We start from the raw sequence: 19,220 nt of genomic DNA, 5'->3' as shown, positions 1-19,220 counted from the left end.
AAATAGGTGACACATGTCATCCTCTCTCTTTTTTCCTTAATCCACAACTCAAATATTCCATTATTTTTGCTTTTACTTCAGTGTCTGAGGAAGAAGTGGTCCTTTTCTTTATCAAGTAATATCTACATCTCTGCTGAAATGGTCCTCTAGCTATTCCATCTCCCATTTGCATCATCTCACAAGTCCCCTCCCTGCCCCCATCCCTAGAAAACATGGCCTCTCTTCAGTCTCTCAAAATTCCTTACTCAGCCAGGAAATCAAGAGATAAATTTGCTGCTATCTCCAATGCAAATCCTTTTCTCATCCAATTGTTAATTCTTTTTTTCAAGTTATCTCTATTTGTTTAAATCTGTATATGGTTCATAGAATGTCAGCTTCATATAGGAAGAGATTATTTTGTTATTGTATCCCTAGCTCTTAGTAAAGTGCCTTCCATGTAGTATATGCGTAATAAATGTCTGAGCTAAAAGCAAAATAGACAATAAGAAGTGCTGAGCAAGTCTTTTTTGTTTTTTTTCTGGTCATCTCTATCTAGGTTGTAAAAAATGAAAGATATTACTATAGAACTGAAATAATGGACTATACCTCCAGTCCTGGCTGTGCCATTATTTAATTTTGCAAAACTTATTTGTAGCAAAGAATAGTTTTTTTTTCCTTTTGAATGACACATATTGGAGTAGTAGTAATATATCTGAATCACAGCTTTTTCCTCTAGTTATGGGTCATCAGATTCTCTAAATTTGGATTTTTTAATCTGAAAATAGGACTCAATCAATTTATATTATCTTCCTCTATAAGGTTGTTGTGAGGATTAGATATGTATATATAATTGTCTATAAGATGCTCATTAAACCTTGTGGGACCTCAAGCAATACCCACTTTTTTTTTCATTTGTTAGCCTTTTCATAGCTAGGCTACCTCAACTGTTTGCTCTGCTCCATGTACTCACTGCTCAGTCATTTGGAGGAGACAATACTAATCCATGTCCTTAATAGGAATCTCCCTCCAACAAATTAAAAAAATAAAAGATAGGAGAATCAGTTGCTTAGCTATGGAAGTTTCTGTGCAATTAGTGATTTTGCAGGCATTCTGGGAATCCTTTGCCTATTGAACTACAATTTATGATTATATTCTAGAGTAGATAAGCCCTAGGAATGGAGTAGGAAGGACTTGAATTCAAATGTGACCTCACACACATACTAGCTGGCATGACTCTGGGTAAGACACTTAACCTTTGTCTTCAATTGTAAAATGGAAGCTTGAGATGAAAGAGCTGATTCTCAGTTTTCTCAATAAATCAGTAAGTTCAAAAAGGTTGTTGAACCCAAGAATAAAAAGAGTAAGAACTTTCTTTTCTTTTCTTGTTTTTTTGCAAGGCAATGGAGTTAAGTGGCTTGCCCAAGAACACACAGCTAGGTAATTAAGTGTCTGAGGCTGGATTTGAAGTCAGGGACTCCTGACCACAGGGCCGGTGATCTATCCACTGCACCGACTAGCTGCCCCCAGTAAGAACTTTCAAAGAACTTTTAGTTCTAGACTGTTCAGTTATTTGGGAGTTCAGGTTCTTTTATTTGATATGGATATTATTGGGTGAAATGGTCAAATATTGAGTGAGTCTCTGAAGAGGGAAATCCCTTCTCTGTTCACTTTTCTGCTTTTTTGATAATGGATAGTGTGGACCATCAGTTGTCTTCAACTCTGGGATAGGAATAGAGAAAAAGACAGAGAAGTACTTTATTTTCCTGCCTCCAGTTCTCTTCCTGTTAGTGCCTGGGATGGCATTGAACTTTATCTGTCTGCTATCTATGGTCTGAGGAAGATTTAAATACTAAACAACCACCCTTCTAATCAGGAACCAGATTGTTTTGCAATGTATGTGGGGAGCCAGTGCAGATCTGTTATGGATCCCAGACAAAGCCCAAGCATTGTTCCTGTGAACATATCCAGTACAGAGGTGACATCTTAATCATATATATTCACTCTTTTCACATATGTAATTTTATGAATGTGACTTGTGTAATTTTTGATTTGTTAGGTCTAAATAAAGGAACCTCAGTCACCCTTTTCCTTGGGGAGGGGAACCTGAAAGTATGGGGAAAAAAATCTATATGTGTATGGATATTGAAGTCCCTTTCCCCCCCACCCCCCAATAATTTCAGATATATAAGAATGTGTGTATGGATATATAGATAGATACATACATATATAAAGTTTGTTTTACTTATAGCTTAACTCTCTTCTCAGAACTTAGCAAATCTTTTAAAAATTCCTAATTTGCAAACAAGTTTAGCTATCTGGTTGTCTTTTATAACTCATAATTATCACAGTATCAGTTCTTGACTAATAGTTTTTTTGTTTTTTGCAAGGTAATGAGGTTAAGTGGCTTGCCCAAGGCCACCCAGTCAGGTAATTATTAAGTGTCCGAGGCTGGATTTGAACTCAGGTACTTCTGAATCCAGGACCGGTGCTCTATGCATTGTGCCACCTAGCCACCCAATAGTTTGTTTTTTATCCTTAATCTTAGCTAGTACTTGTTACTTCAGTTCTTACCCCCTTGGATTATTTGTTCCTTCTCATATCTCCATAGGTTTATAGTCTTGAGTTGGAGATCGTCTAGTCTAACCTCCATTATTTTAAGATGTGGAAACAGAGATAATTTTTATTATATTAAATTAAAAGGCTTTTGCACAAACAAAACCACTCTAACCATGATCAAAAGAAATGTAGTAAATTGGGAAACAATCTTTACAATTGGTATTTCTGACAAACTAATTTCTCAAATATATAGAAAACTGTGTCAAATTTATAAAAAAAAAACCAAACCACTTCCCAGTTGATAAAAAAGACGCAAAGAATATGCAAAGGCAATTTTCAGATGAGGAAATCAAATCAAAGCTATCTATAGTCATGAAAAACTGATCTATCTATACACATATGAAAAACTGATCTAAGTCATTATTGATTAGAGAAATGCAAATTAAAGCATCTCTTAGGTACCACCTCACACCTATCAGACTGGCCAATATGACCAGAAAGGATAATGACCAATATTGGAGAGGACATAGGAAATCTGGGATACTAATGTATTATTGGTGGAGCTGTGAACTGAACTAACCTTTCTGGTGAGCAATTTGGAATTATGCCCAAAGGACAATAAAAATGTTCATACCCTTTGATCCAGCAATACCTCTACTGGATCTGTACCCTGAAGAAATCATGGAAAAAGGGTAAAAACATCACTTGTACAAAAATATTCATAGCATTTCTGTTCGTGGTGGCAAAGAATTGGAAATTGAGTGAATGTCCATCAGTTGGGGAATGAATGACTGAACAAAGGGTGGTTTATGTATGTTATGGAACACTATTGTTCTATAAGAAACCAGGAGGGATGGGAAATCAGAGAAGTCTGGAAAGATGTGTATGAACTGATGCTGAGTGAGATGAGCAGAACCAGAAGAACATTGTACACCATGACAGCAACATGGGAGTGATGATCAACCTTGATGGACTTGCTCACCCCATCAGTGCAATAATCAGGGGCAATTTCAGGGGATTTGTGATAGAGAATACCATCTATATCCAGAGAAGAAACTGTGGAGCTTAAACAAAGACCAAAGATTATAATTTTCAATTTTTAAAAAGTTGTCTTATGCATTACATAATTTTGCTTTCTCTAAGGACATATTTTTCTCTCAACACATTCAATTTTGATATATGCATAGCATGGAAACAAATGTAAAGACTATATAAGTTTGAGGGGCAGCTAGATGGCACAGTGGATAGAGCACTGGCTCTGTAGTCAGGAGGACCTGAGTTCAAATCCGGCTTCAGACAGTTAATAATTGCCTAGTTGTCTTGTCTAAGTTTGGCTAAGTCACTTAGCCCCATTGCCTGAAATGAATAAAATTTAAAAAAAACTATATCAGATTGCCTTTGGTTTGGGGGGAGGGGGAAAATTGTAAAATTCAAAACCTTGTGGAGAAAATGATTTGTAGAAACTACTATTATATATAATTGGAAAACAATATTTATATTAAAAAATATATAGAAACAGGTGTAGAGTTGCTAAGTTGCCTAAGATAACATAGAAAATAAGTATGATTAAGATTTGAACACAGATCCTTTGACTCTAAATCCAGTGTTTTTTTCCCAGTGTTATACTGCAAAAAAGCACAGGAAAATTCAATGCAACTACCTAACTCTTCTGAAAGTTCCTTGTTCAAATAAAACTGAAGGTTTTGGGATCTGTCTGCTGGTTCCCAAACTATAGTATTTTTTGCTTTCAGCACTGGGTTCTGCTGCTTCCATTCTGACCTTTATTAGATATAATCACTTTCTTTTCTTTCCTTTATCTTTTTATTTTTTATCAGGGGTGGGGGAAGTGGAAGAGTAGGGGAGCTGCTTCTGCACAATTCTCTTTCTTTTGTGTCCCTTTTTTGGCCTCAAGAATTCCTTTTCTTTTCCTTTGATGGGACAGGAATCCTTGTCCTGTGATGGGGTCATTTCATCTAGAACCACAGTAAGACCAATGTTTTGACATTTGTAAAGATTGGTCAAAAAGATGATAAAATCAATACTGTTGCATCGCCATCCCCTCTGCCCCCCTGCACCTCCCCAAAAGCTACTTGCTTGGAGAATATGAAGTGAAAATTGGGTGAAAAGAAGTGATGAGAACAAAAGATCTCTAAAGCTTTATAGTTCTTGAAGAGAACATTTATCAATCTAACTTTTTCACTGAAACTAGGACAATGAAGCTACTTTGAGAAAGGCCCCTTTGGGGGCAGAAAAACAGTTCTATTTTACAGAACCATTCAATAGTGATATCTGCTCTGATAAGACCTTTTAGCCAGAAATGGCAGGTTTGAGGTTAATCTGACAACAATCTCCACATGGAACTGGCAGATGACTAATTGGACCATGGATATTCATTTAGACACACTAAAATTTTGTGTATAAATATTTTTATTTGACATCATGATTTGACTATTATTACATTTCAGAAGTAAATAATATTGTATAAAAACCATTCATTGAAAATCATCATTATTGATTTTTGAATGCAGAACTGCAGGGTAGTTCATTAGACTCTGGTCAGACCCTCCCATAGGCAGGCCTGCTGCTCTCCCCATTGTCCCCTCTAAACTGAAGGAGGCCAAGGGCTAGCACTTCCAGAAGAAAGCCAATGGTCACTTTTCGTAGAACGATTAAGAGGCTATGTATTCCTACAACAAAATGAGTTGAGCAGTTTTTTTTTTTATTAAAGCTGTTTGTGTACTAGTGCACAGTTTATTAAACATGATGGCTACAGAAAATGAGAAAACTCTAAATAGAGTCTCCTCATAGAAGAAATGTGTACAACTTTCCAGGCTTGTGATCTGAGATGGGTGTCAGTGACATGTTCATTGCCCATGTTTGCTAATATATTTCTTAAGAGAACTTAGTTCCTTGGAAATTGGACAAAGATTTACATTTATGGACCAAAAACTTTTCTTTAGGTAGGAGAGTGACAAGAAGTTCTCTCCCTCCACACCTCCATCCTCCTGGCTTTTTTTTGTCTCTATTTTTCCTAAATAGAGTCTGTCAAAATAGGTACAAACTATGATCTAATCTTTTGAGCAGAAATACTAAAAGGGTAATGGATAACCAGAAGTTAATAAACTGGATTGGAGGAAGGAATGATCAAAGTTACTAGGATGGTCCCCTGATATAAAATTTTTTCTTTGGTAATATTTCCCAATACTTGTCTACTAAGACTACTAAGTAGTCTTCTTGACAATGACTTGGAGAAGTATTTCTGATTTAATTTTCAGTTGTTTGTTAGTTATGTCTGATTCTGGGCAAAGATATTGGAGTACTTTGTCATTTCCTTCTCCAGCTCATTTTGCAGGATGAGGAAACTGAGGCAAAGGGAGTTGAGAGACTTGCCTAGCTAGGGTCACACAGCTATTAAAGTTTCTGAGACCAGATTTAAACTCATGAAGGAGTCTTCCAGACTCTAGGTCTGACACTTTATGTGCATCCAGCTGCCAATTCAGAGTTAAAACTTTAGGTGATAAAATTTTACCCCCCTTTCATGAGTAATTAGGGCTGCAGCACTTATAAATGATTTAAGAAGAGTCAAAGAAGTATAAAGTAAAAAGTTTTGCAACTTGGAGGTCTTGGGATAGGGTCTGAAAGTTTCCTGAGGAATGTATTAGGAGCTTCAAAGGGAGGACTGTTATAGAAGTGAATTTTGGTGAATTCTACTGTGAATATTCAAATCTGAATTTTAGAAAGGACTGATCCAAATTTGTGTTTTTCAACTGACTTTGATTACATGTAACTAATTTAAAAAAATTAGAAACCCTCTATTAAAATGATATATCCAAAAATGCATGAAACAATTATAAAAAAAAAACTAGCTCCCCCTCTTCCCCTTCTTGGCTTATATTGCTGTTCTAATACAGATATTCCTCCAGGTGTTCAGTCATGGGCAGGGGTGGAGTGTGAAGTGTCATCTTCTGGGTCATGTTTGATGCCCATGGTCCAGATGAGTGGATGATCCGTTTCCACTGTCACAACACCAGAGCCATCATAGGTATTTGAGGTGCTGACTAGGGTTCCAAACATGAGCATATCATTGGCTGTGAGAAAAGAATAAAAGGGAAAAGAGTTAAGTATAATTATAACAATTAATATTTGTACAGTTTTATTACAAGCATTCTCTTATTTAATCATCCTTAATTTCTGATTTTGTTCAGTTGCTTCCTGACCCCATCTAGAGGTTTTTTGGCAGAGATACTGGAATGGTTTATCATGTCTTCATTTCATTTTACAAATGAGGAAACTGAGACAGAGTTAAATGATCCTCAGAGTCACACAGCTAGTAAGTGTCTGAGACTGAATTTGAATTTGAATTCAGTAAAAGGAGTCTTCTTGACTCCAGGCCCAAGGACTCCATGCACTGTCAAGGATGCTATGAGAGAAGTACTAATTGGAATTATTCTGATTTTTGTAGATGAGGAAACTGAGTCTCAGAAAGGATAAGACCCAATAAACATTTTAAACATTTTATCATCTTTTTGACCAATCTTTACAAATGTCAAAACATTGGTCTTACTGTGGTTCTAGATGAAATGACCCCATCACAGGACAAGGATTCCTGTCCCATCAAAGGAAAAGAAAAGGAATTCTTGAGGCCAAAAAAGGGACACAAAAGAAAGAGAATTGTGCAGAAGCAGCTCCCCTACTCTTCCACTTCCCCCACCCCTGATAAAAATAAAATAAAAATAATAAAAATGAAAACAGTCTCTGTTCTCCAGAAACATATCTTCCACTATGGGGAAACAACTTGCATGCAAATGAGTATATAGCAATAGATTATGCAAATAAACACAGGCTGATTTGAAATTGTAGGGGGATCACTAGTGGGACTGAGGAAATGACTTGTGTAGTATATGTGTTCAGCAGTGGCAGTATGCTAAGTAGTAGAAGGAAGGACAGCTTAGACAAGGCATGGAGACACAAGTTAGGATAGCAAATATTGAGGACAGCAATATGTTTAGTTACAACCAGGAAATGTTAGTGGTGATGCCAAGTCCATTTACTTGTTACCAACACCAATAACTTTCGAAATGAAGCTCTGATAAACAGGAATGAAGCGTCAGCCATATTACTAAAATGAATGCCATGATAGGACATTTTTCGATTTCAGAAAATGCTTATTAACCAAAATCACATCAGTAAAATTCATTTAGACTAAGAACTGTTAAACTTTTGTGACTTATGGAAGCCTGCTTTGCAGTCTGAAGAAGTCTATGGATCCCTTCTCAGAGGAATGCATCTAAGTGAATAAAATAAAACTCATAGCTTTACAAAGATAACCAATTATATTGAAATATAGCTTTATCAAAATACAAAGGTTAAGAGTCCTTCATCTGGGAGGCAGCTAGGTGGCATAGTGGATAAAGCACTGGCCTTGGAGTCAGGAGTACCTGAGCTCAAATCTGATCTCAGACACTTTATAATTACCTAGCTGTGTGGCTTTGGGCCACTTAACCCCATTTGCCGTGCAAAAACCTAAAAAAAAAAAAAAAGTCCTTCATCTGGAATAGGCTGCACCTAGAAAAAAACATTAGCTCTTATAGACTTCATTTTTTTATATTCCTTGTCACAATTTTTGATATTCCTTGTTAACTTAGAGTGGTATCTGTCTTTTCCCTTTCACTCACTCACAAGATCTCAACAGGGCTGGGCTTGTGGCAGTCACTTATTAAAAGTTTATTGAATTGAACATGTAGCAACTACCACTTATACAGTGCTTCAAGTTTTACTTTACTAATATTTCATTTGATCTCCCAACAAACCTGAGAAGTAGAAAATATGATATTTAAACATGGAAAAAATACTTTGCAAAAATTCATTCATTTGACTGTCACAATACACTGGTGAATCAAGTACAACAGATATTCTTTTCTCCCTTTTACAGAAAGAGAAACCAAGGTTTGGAAGGTTTTATTTAATCTGCTCATAGTCACCAAAAATTAACCTAGAATCCAAGTGTCCCCTACATTCAAAATCCAGGCATCTTTCCACTATAGTCACTTGAGTTCTTTGTGTTCCCTTCTTCTGTCCTCAATTATTACTTCCATACTCTCTTGTCAGAGTTAGAATTTTAAATGAGAAAGTCATAAGAGAGAAGTGAGAGTTACAGTCCTCCTATCCCAGGCTAGCCCTTCTTTTTCAATTTTAATGCCTCTTCTAGGAAGGAGGAAAGCTAACACTTGCAAGTCATCCTTTTATATTTTCCCTAGGCATATACTGTAAATAATAAAAATGGTACTAAAATTATAAACATTCTTCACCCTTCTATTTTTCTATCATGGTTCTGGGATTTCAGTTAAAGTGATTTGAAAAGTAAAAGCTAAATTTCAATATCTAAATGCTTAAGAAACAGAATTTTTACCCTTCTTTGAAATATATAAACTAACTTTAATTCTCTTATGGGCTAATTAAATGCCTGTGAAGCTGTGGTACTGATGAGAGTATTGGGTACTGTACTATATCTAGATCTGCTACATACTATCTGCATGACTTAAGGCATGTCACGCTCAGCCTCAGCTTCTCTATTTGTTAAAATTGGAGATTAGATTAAATGATTTGTTTTCCTCTAGCTCCCTGGAATCTCTTTTAATGGCTAACTGAATTTATTTCTTCTACCTGGGCCATGGCATTTTGATAATAACACTTTAGTAAGAGACTGTATCACATTGAATTCTGGGTGCCATGATTCATTTAGTTTTTTTTTTTTTGCAAGGCAGTGGAGTTTAGTGGCTTGCCCAAGGCTACACAGCTAGGTAATGATTAAGTGTCTGAGGCTGGATTTGAACTTGGGTACTCCTGACTCCAGGGTGCTCCATCCACTGTGCCACCCAGCCACCCCACCATGATTCATTTAGAAAGGACAAGCTAGAAAGTTCTTAAAGGGATTTAACTAAGATGATGTTGGGATTCAAACCTATGCCTTTGAAAATTGGCTTAAGGAACCAGAGAGGACAGAAGAAATCAGAAGGGCAGAGAGGATAAAGAAGAGAAATCCAAGAAAAAACAGAATCACAAGCTTCATATGCTTGATGAAAACATCCACAAGACACAAAAATCTTCTGAAAAGTTAAAACTTGCTCTCAGCCCCAGGGCAAAGAGAACTAGGGCCATAGGGGGGAAAAAAGTATGAGAAGGCAAATTTTAATCACAAATAAAAAAAAATCAAATTACCCTTCATTAAAAGTCACCAATCACAGTAGTACCATTCTTAGTTGGTACAATAGATACTTTGTTGGACCCCAAGGGTCCAACAGTTAACCCATCCACTTGGCAATTTTTCCCCACTGTGGTTTCAATATAAATTGAGTCAACAAAACAAATTAAATGGGAGTATTTGGGGACTCTGATGAAAGTCTCAGATGAAACACAAAGGATAGCAGACCACATAGAAAAAAATTAGAAACTTTAAAAATGCATAAAATATATGTAAAGTATTGTATATCTGCATATTTTATCATTTACTATCATAATAATTTAGACTTCTTCCCTGGTATGAAGGGAGGGCCAAAAAATTCTACATGGATTTTACAGATCAAGGGGGAAGCAGGCCCCTAACCCCCCCTTTTCTCCCAATGTGGAAGTAGTAATGTAAACCAGAGCAAGTCTTTTAATCTCTATAAATGTTTCCTCCTCTGAAAATCAAAGTAGATGTATTAACTGTAATTTAAAGGATTACAGTGTAGCAATGGAATATGAGTGTGAGGCCTGAGTACCTGGTTGAACTTGGGGAAGTAATAGCCGAACCAATGAGTTGTCATCTTTTTCCAACTTTAAATCTTACACTATTACCAAAGGAAAGTTAATTCCAGGAATTATTTATTGTTCTCTTCTGGGTCACTAGAGGGAGTGCTTTACTTTTCTTGGAAAATTTCCCCAAAGAATCCAGTTTAAATAAATTCTAGAGTGAAGCTAAGATATGGTTAAAATAATGACCTAACAATTCATGATTCATTAAGGAAAGCTATTTTTCTATGCAGTCAACTTCTTAACTAGTGTGATTAAGAAGACACGTAATCTAGAACTAATGACAATATAGAATCCCATTTAAATGCATGCCATCATCTGTATAGAGTTGATTATTGAGCTCATTAGAGTGAATGTTATCATGAGAGAGGTAGAGAGGGAAAGGGGATATAAAAAATGGAGTCAAAGGGAAAAAAAGGGAGTGATAATCCAGAAAAGATGGTGGGGAAGTCATCAATTGGGGTGTAGGGGTGGCAATTGTATCAAAAGATTCAGAAAGGTCCAATGGCAGGGGAACGGAGAAAAGTATTGGGATTCAGCATTTAAGGGGTCCATTCAATAAAGTTTGAAAGGGATCAGAAGCTGGAATGCAAGGAATATAAGGAGTGGGTTAGTAGATGAGAAGTTGTTGACAACTCTTTCTAAAATATTAATTATGAAGGAGAGGAAATTAATGACCAAATTTCAAGGGAATGAAATGGTCAGGTATAAACTGTTTTGAGGTAGGGGAAAATGAGAAGGAAAATCTTTAAAATACAAAATCCCAAAGGAAATTTGAGGAGATAGAATCAAGGAAGGTATGAAGGGAAAGAACCTCATTAACCAAGGTGGCTTTGATTTTTTTCATAGATTAGTGGGATGGGGAGGAGTGAAGGAAGGTGAATGTGGAAGTCCAATGTGGGGAGAGGGGGGTTGTGAATAGGAGCTAGCTATCTAGCTTGAGAGTCCTCTGGAGTGTGTTGTTTGTTCAGTTGTGTTTGTGGCCCAGTCTAGGTAATTTACCAGGTATTTCTCCAGCTCATTTTGTAGATGAGGAAATTGAGATAAACAGGTTTGAGTGACTTACTTAGGGTCACAGGGCAAGTAAGAGTCTGAAGGCAGATTTGAATTTAGGAATGAATCTTCCTGACTTTAGGCCCAACACCCTATCCAGTGAACCATCCAGTACTAATGGAGAATACATAATAAGTTTGTAGTGGATCCAACCAGCATTGTGAAATATTTTTTATAAAATGTGACATGTTTGCAAAATGTATTCTTTATGAAAGGAAGGAGGAAGTTCCAAATTGATTTTTTTCTTGATAAAAAAGTGCTTTGTATGCTTACAGCTTGTGACCTGCATTCAGAGTTAGATAAATTGACCAGATGTCTCAATTTGGTGGACAGGTGTCAATGAAATGCAAATTCAGGTTGATTAGCTCATTAATCTGCTGCTACACATTAGCTCAAAAGATTGGGGCATGTTTTTTCTCGAGGCCATCTAGATGGTCTAGGAAAATTTCAGATACTGACATTTAAACATCTTTGAAGCACTTTTTATTACTGTTATCACACGAAAATTATCCTTAGTACATAAATACCAAGTTCTCAGTCGTTTGTCTAGATATTTCCTTTAAAAGGTCATTAGGAAATACTCATCAGAAATTTTAAAAATATGTATATACTTAGGTACACATATACATAATATATAAAGGTAGATAAATAAAGGGCAACTAAAACAGCAGCTCACTGATCTCACCTTTTGAGGTTAGTGAGGAGCTAGAGTTTTGCAAAGTTGAAGGCTAAGTAGGAATAAGAATGAATGTGTAAAGCTAGGAGAAAGGATTGGACCAACATGGACTATAAAACTAGGGGGTATAAATAGTTTCAGAAAGTTAAGTGGAGGATATGGGAATGGAAATTATAGTATGCACCTGCTACACTCATACAACCTATGGTGAAATTATAGAGGGACAAAAAAAAAAGCTTTAGATTAAAAATTCCAGATGCAAAATGGGTTATAAAGAGCAAATAGGATTTTGACTCAACCTTGAACCCACATCATTTGATGTCAAGTCTGATGACTTTCTACTACCTCATGCTGATATTATATTCTGAAATTATATTCTGAATTGTATTTTGGCTTCAATTTAACTTTATTTCTTTTCATCTGGATGCTATGTTCTATCTTGAATGATTTGGGGGAATACCATGGCACGGGGGAGAGCTGACATTCAGCAAGTAAATCTATTCTAGCAGTGGGTAAATTCTGGTGACCTATATAAATGTTTGGATTTGGGCATATCTGAGAATTCTATGTTCTGATGTCCTTGGATCATACTGATCTTATTCCTGAGATCCTAAGATAATAAAAAGTTAGGTTTAAAAGTTAGGTTTAAAACCTGACCTCAAAGTTTGGAGAATAATCATATGGGCAAGTAAACTAACAAAATGGCAGAAAATACTAAGTGCCAGAGGAAGAGTGGTATAGGGAATGGAATGTTGGGCATGGAGAAATGAAAACTTGGGTTCAATACTTGTTTTTGACATTTAATTCTTATGTATTTTGGGGTAAGTGATAAAACTACTTTTCAAAGTTAATCACTATGACACTTCTAAGTAATAAACAGAATTAAATTCCTACATAGAAGTTTCATGGTGATGAAATCACAGATTGTTTCCTAAAATTCATGCATACAAAATGTGAAATGAGTGAGAGACAATAAATGAAATAGAAAATCAGGGAAAGGAAAAAGAATTTTGTTCTAGGAAGGCTGCATTCAAATGGGATGAATCTGACCTGGATTTTTTAATGAATAGATATGATTTGTATATGAGTACACTGGAGGAGCATAAGGGAACTATTTATAACTACTCTTTTATATAACGAATAGGTCAGGATTGCCAAATTAGAATAGTCAATAATAAAGAAAGAAAGCAGCCCCAAACTGTAAATAACTATATGAAAGAATGTCCCAAATTGATGAGAATTAAAATTAAACCAACTCTGATGGAATGATAACTACAGCATGCTACAGCTAAAAAAAAAGTCATAAACAACATGTTAAGATAATCATCTTGATTTTAAGGTTTCTATTACTGGTAAAGAAATGTATGACTGTATCAAAAGGTATTCTCTGATCAAGATAACTGCAAGGAACACATTATGGAAAGAATGGAGTGGGGAAGGACAGGTCAGTGTCTAGTGGACAATTTGATGAAATAATCACCTTATTTTGAGGTTTTCATTAATGGCAACAAGATGTGCTATATATGGCCTTATCAAGAGGCATTCTCTATTTAAGATGACAGCAGCCAACCAATGGAATAGAGTGGCTCCTGGCTTCTCATTCTCTAGTGTATAATGTGGTAGAATAATGACTTGGATGTTCAGGTTTTCATTGTTAGGAAAGAAATGTTCTATGTATGGGTGTAGCAAAAATAAAGCATTCTCTGTTCAAGATGGTGGGAGTCACACCATTGAAGATGGAAAGAAATGGGGCTTGCCAGGTCAGTCTACAGTGGCCAATGAGGTGAAATAATGATTCTGCATTTTAAGGTTTCCCTTATTGGCTAAGACTCTCCGTTCAAGCAGCACTGACTCCATTGTGGGTTGGCCTTGCCAGGTCAATATCTGGTAGAAAATATGATGAATAACCATCTTGATTTTGAGGTTTTCATTATTGGCAAAGATATGTGCTATGTATAGCTGTATCAAAAAGAAGAAAATCTCTGGTCAAAACTGCTGCCAATGTCACTGTTCTATATAATCATTCCCGGTTGCAGCAAGTAGTGATCTCACCTTCATCTGAAATTGCAGAATGTCCTGTATATTTTCTTGATCTCTAGATTTGTGAACCTGAGTATCAGTTGACCTAGGCTTGAGTCCCAGCTCTGTTGCATTCTAGAATATCTTTCACTAAATCACTTCACCTCTCTGAGGAGCCCATAAAGACAGATCCAAACAACTGGAGAAATGTTAAATGTTTATGAGTAGGCTGAATCAATATAATAAAAATGACAATTCTACCTGTCAATTTACTTTCCAGTGCTATAGTAATCAAACTACCAAAGAATTATTTTATAGAGTTGTAAAATATATTAACAAAATTTAACTGGAAGATCAAAAGGAATATCAAGGGAATTAATGGGGGAAAATATGTGAAGAAGGCAGTCTAACAATTGCAGATTTTGAGCTATATTACAAAGTAGTTATAAAGAAAACACTCTAGTATGGTTGAGCAGTGGAATAGTGGATCAGTGGAACATGATATATAATATACAATAGGTACATAATAGATAATGATAAATGATCATGGGTACAGCTAGGTGGCTCAGTAGATAGAACTCTGATCCTTGACTAAGATGACAAAAAGAGAAAACGATCAGTTTGAGAGAAAATGTCAGAGGATTGGGACATTAATGCACTGGTAGTGGAGTGAAGAGGTAATCCAATCACTCTGGAGAGCAATATGGAAATATGCCCAAAGAGCAATAAAACTGTTCATATTCTTTTGACCCAACAATACCAGTACTAGGTCTATAACCAGAAGAACTCATAAAAAATGAGAAAATGTTCCAAAATATTCATAGTAGTTCTTTTTGTAGTGGCCAAGACCAAGTTATGGAGGGGATGTACATCAATTGGGGAATGGCTGAACATTTAATGATATATGATTGTTATGGAATACTATTGTTCTATAAGAAATCATGAATGGCCAGATTCTAGAGAAGCATGGAAAGAATTACAGGAACTGATGCTGAGCAATGGGGGGAAGAACCAAGAGAACATTATACATATTATCAACAATATTGTGAATTGATAAATTATGATGGATGCAGCTCCTCTCAGCATTCAGAAAGCTAGGACAATCCTGGGAGACCTGTTATGGACAACACCATCTACATCCAGATGTGAATATAGTGTTCATTCAGATTCTGCAGTTTGTCATCTGGATGTGGTTTTTTTCTTTTCCCTTAGTCCTAATTCTTCATGTAGGAAATGACTAATATGTAAACTTGTCAGATACAAATGTACATGTATAATGCTCACTAGACTAGTCACCACTGAGAGGAGGGTAGTGGAAAGGGAGGATGAAAGAAAATTATGTACTGCAAAAATATGCATGTGGAAGAATGTTGAAAACCTTTCATAACATATAATTGGAAAAATAAAAGAAAATATCAATAAAAAAAGAAAAGAATTGGACACAACTGAATGACTGATCAACAACAAATGACAGTAATCTAGTGTTTGATAAATTCAGAGATCCAATCTTTTGGATTAAGAACTCAACATTTGATAAAAATTACTGAGAAAACTGGAAGACAGTTTAGCAAAAGCTAGACAGATCCATATCTCACACGTTCATTAAACATTTTAAATAATGGTTCATACTATGTGATTTTCTCTTTCCTATTGGAATGGAGGTGTTAAAGTGATATATTATGATTAATAAGTTGAAATGGTTCAATATGAAATAATACATTGCAATTTGCTGTCCATTATAATTATTGTGTAATTAATTTTCATTAAATCATAGAATCCTAAGATTTGAAAGCTACCCTGAATATCTCTCAAGTAGGGAATAATTCTTCATATAAACGGATGTGTGTGTACACATACACATACACACACACACACACACACACACACACACACACACACATGATCTACAGTGTGTACAATAATATACCTGGATCTGAGGGCAAGGCAATTTTTAAAGGAGAGATGGTTCTGGTCTCCTGAGGACTTAGACAATATTACATGATCAATAAATTAAAAAGTTAGAGAACAAAATGCATTGTTAGCTTCAAGGGTGGTGTTTATTAAAGTATGTGTGTGTATGTATGTGTATATACACACATAATATATATATGTGTATATATATACATACATATACATATATATATATATATATATATATATATATATATATATATATATATATATATGTACACACACATACATATATATGTGCAAAATCAGTGCTTGGGTTTACCGAGGTCTTCAAATAATAGGCCACTAGAAATAGTGATATTCATCTGCTTTTACATTTTAAAGTGAAAAATATCCTCTGACTTAAATTACAGGAAGTATATATTATCCTGGAGGAAACAATACATGCTTTTAAAAAATTAGCATGTGGGTATTGGTAAATATGTATACTAATAAGTTTGGATTAAGGCATTTTTCTTCTAGTTTTTCTTTCCTTTACTAAGGCATTACTTCTAGTTACCTTTCTAAGGAAAGATTTGTATATTTTTCTCCAGTTGGTTTTGTTCTATCAGACAGAAGATTATATAAGTGATGCCCCAAAGACTTTCCACAGAATCTGAAATTTGACAGTAACAGCCCCTTAGAAGTTTGGTGTCTATAGGGCAGAAGTTGACAGGCAGCCTTTTCTAGGAAACTTGCCTAATCTTCAATCTTCTCTAACAGAGGAAGGTTGAGGAATAGCAGAAGACACAATGAGTTCCCTTCCCTAAGGAATTAGTGTCAAGAGACTGACTCAGTCCCTGAGTGGCTCAATAGAAGAGTCAATTCAATAAGTATTTTTAAGTCCCTATTATATGTAAGTTGCAAGAATATCCTGTGGAAACTGGACCTTCTAGCAATAGAACAAATAAGCAGTTTCAGTGGAGTGGGAAAATGTTAGGACAAAAGTATTTCTTCTGCAGATATTATTTTTCTCTCAGAAATTGTGATCTACAGTGTATATAACACTATACCAGGAACTGAGGGCAATGCAATTTTTAAAGGAGAGATGGTTCTGGCCTCCTGAGGACTTAGACAATATTACATGATCAATAAATTAAAAAGTTAGAGAACAAAATGCATTGTTGGGTTCAAGGGTGGTGTTTATTAAAGTAACCAGTCCCTCAATTCTCCAAATATTGGTTCTGGTGCATGTAATTTATTTTATAATCAAAGTTTCATTTCTTTCAAGATTGACTTTCCAGAATTCCCTTTAAAAATGCAAGATTGGGCAGCTAGGTGGAGCAGTGGATAGAGCACTGGCCCTGGAGTCAGAAGTACCTGAGTTCAAATCTGGCCTCAGACACTAAATAATTACCTAGCTGTGTGGCCTTGGGCAAATCACTTAACCCCATTGCCTTGCAAAAACAAACAAACAAACAAACGAATGAATGAATGAATAAATAAAATAAAAATGCAAAATTACAATGTCCTACCTGTAAAATATCATTAGCTAACACTTGGGAGGGGGTGGAGAGAGGTAAAAAGACTGCCACTAGCTAAGAGCATCACTAGATCTGGGGACTAAGGTGAAAGAAAGTATGTGACAAAGCAGGAATGGGGAGGTAGAAAGATGCCAAAAGTAATAAAAAAAATTACATTTCTAAAGTTCCATCAGATTGAAAAATAAACTTTCTTCACAACAAATAGTATACTGTGTATCTTTTTCATAGATAACAATGTCTGAACTTAAATTTCTTTTTCTTAAGATTTTATTTATTTTGAGTTTTACAATTTTCCCCCTAATCTTACTTCTCTCCCCCCACCCCCCACAGAAGGCAATTTGTCAGTCATTACATTATTTCCATGGTATACATTGATCTTAAGTTGAATGTAATGAGAGAGAAATCATATCCTTAAGGAAGAAACATAAGGTATAAGAGATAGCAAGATTGGACAATAAGATACTAGTTTTTTTTTTAATTAAGGGCAACAGTCCTTGGTCTTTTGAACTTGAATTTCAAAAAGATTTGTTTGTTATTCAAAATCACATAATTAGTTAGCAGGGGGCATCTTGGTGGTACAGTGGCTAGAACACTGGCCTTGTAGTCAGGATGGGAGTTTGAATCCAGCCTCAGACACTTGCCACTTACTAGCTGTGTGACCTTGAGCAAGTCACTTAACTCTGACCACCTTGCATCTGCAGCCATCTCCAGTCATATTGATTCATGTCTGGCCACTGGACCCAGATGGTTCTGGAGGAGAAAGTGAGGCTGGTGATTCAGCACAGCACCCCACCCCAATCAAATCCAATTCATGTGCTTGTCTTGGCATCACTTCCCTGGAGAACAAACATTTATTATTATTGTTGTTGTTGTTGTTGTTGTTGTTGTCGTCGTCATCAGCCACAGAGTTGGTCTTGAACCCACAGTCTCTGAATTCCCTGTCCATTAGCAAAGACAAATTTACCTGAGAATACTTGAGTCACTCAAATCATCTTCTCAGGCTTAGTTTGCCAACATTGAAGCTGGTCTTAGAGCAGAAATTTTTCTTTTAATTGTGATAATAGCAAAAAGTGCGACCCAGTATTTGGCATTATTACTGGAAGACTAGATAGAGAACCTCTTTGTAGATTTAAAAAAAAAAGACAGAATCTGGGCTGTGAGCAATGCCCCAAATTAAGTGCATATAGGTTAGATGGGAAATATGGATTATTTGTTTTAAGTTTTAGACTCTAACTAGGAAGAGAAGGAATCGGATGAGTTTGCTTGCTATAGCACATTGCATTTAATACCCTCCTTTTTTGAAGATTCAAAGACTCCATCAAGAGGCAAGGCTTATATCATGGCAATTAAAGTGATGTAGGCTAGGAAGCTCTATTAACTTGATCAGGTCAGAAGGAGACTGCTTACACTGAGGAAGTCATTATTTACTATCTCAGAGAAGGAACATGTTTCCAAAGTTCATAGGATTTAGGGCTAGAAGACATTTTCTAGCAAGTGCTAACTCCAACACATGCTCTCCAACATAGATGGTGGGAACCTATCCCCAAATATATTAATTTCTGCTTAATCAACTTTCTATTGCTTATTTCTCTCCAGTAGCATGCATTCAATTTGTGGGGGTTCTTGGGGATTTTGTCTTTGTACTCCTCTCACTGAGCATGGCATAACAGGGGAAAAGTGTATAATAAATGCTAGCTGAAGGCCTAAAACCC

The 19,220-nt window shown here is 35.9% G+C and overlaps 1 protein-coding gene across 1 annotated transcript in view; it reads right to left on the bottom strand.

Annotated features, from left to right (window-relative positions):
* Window positions 1-4,660: 4,660 nt before the first annotated feature.
* The window catches only part of LOC141492802 (thiamine pyrophosphokinase 1-like), a 485,555-nt gene continuing 470,995 nt past the window's right edge, over window positions 4,661-19,220 (bottom strand). Inside the window, exon 9 of the mRNA XM_074193473.1 lies at window positions 4,661-6,623. Coding sequence (XP_074049574.1) covers window positions 6,463-6,623 — 161 coding nt within the window. The 3' untranslated portion in view covers window positions 4,661-6,462. The remainder of the gene's footprint in view (window positions 6,624-19,220) is intronic.

This window comes from Macrotis lagotis, chromosome 7 (genome assembly GCF_037893015.1).
Source record: "Macrotis lagotis isolate mMagLag1 chromosome 7, bilby.v1.9.chrom.fasta, whole genome shotgun sequence".
NCBI lineage: Eukaryota > Metazoa > Chordata > Mammalia > Peramelemorphia > Peramelidae > Macrotis > Macrotis lagotis.
Note: the sequence above shows the minus strand (reverse complement) of the source record. Positions and strands in the feature narration are given on the sequence as shown.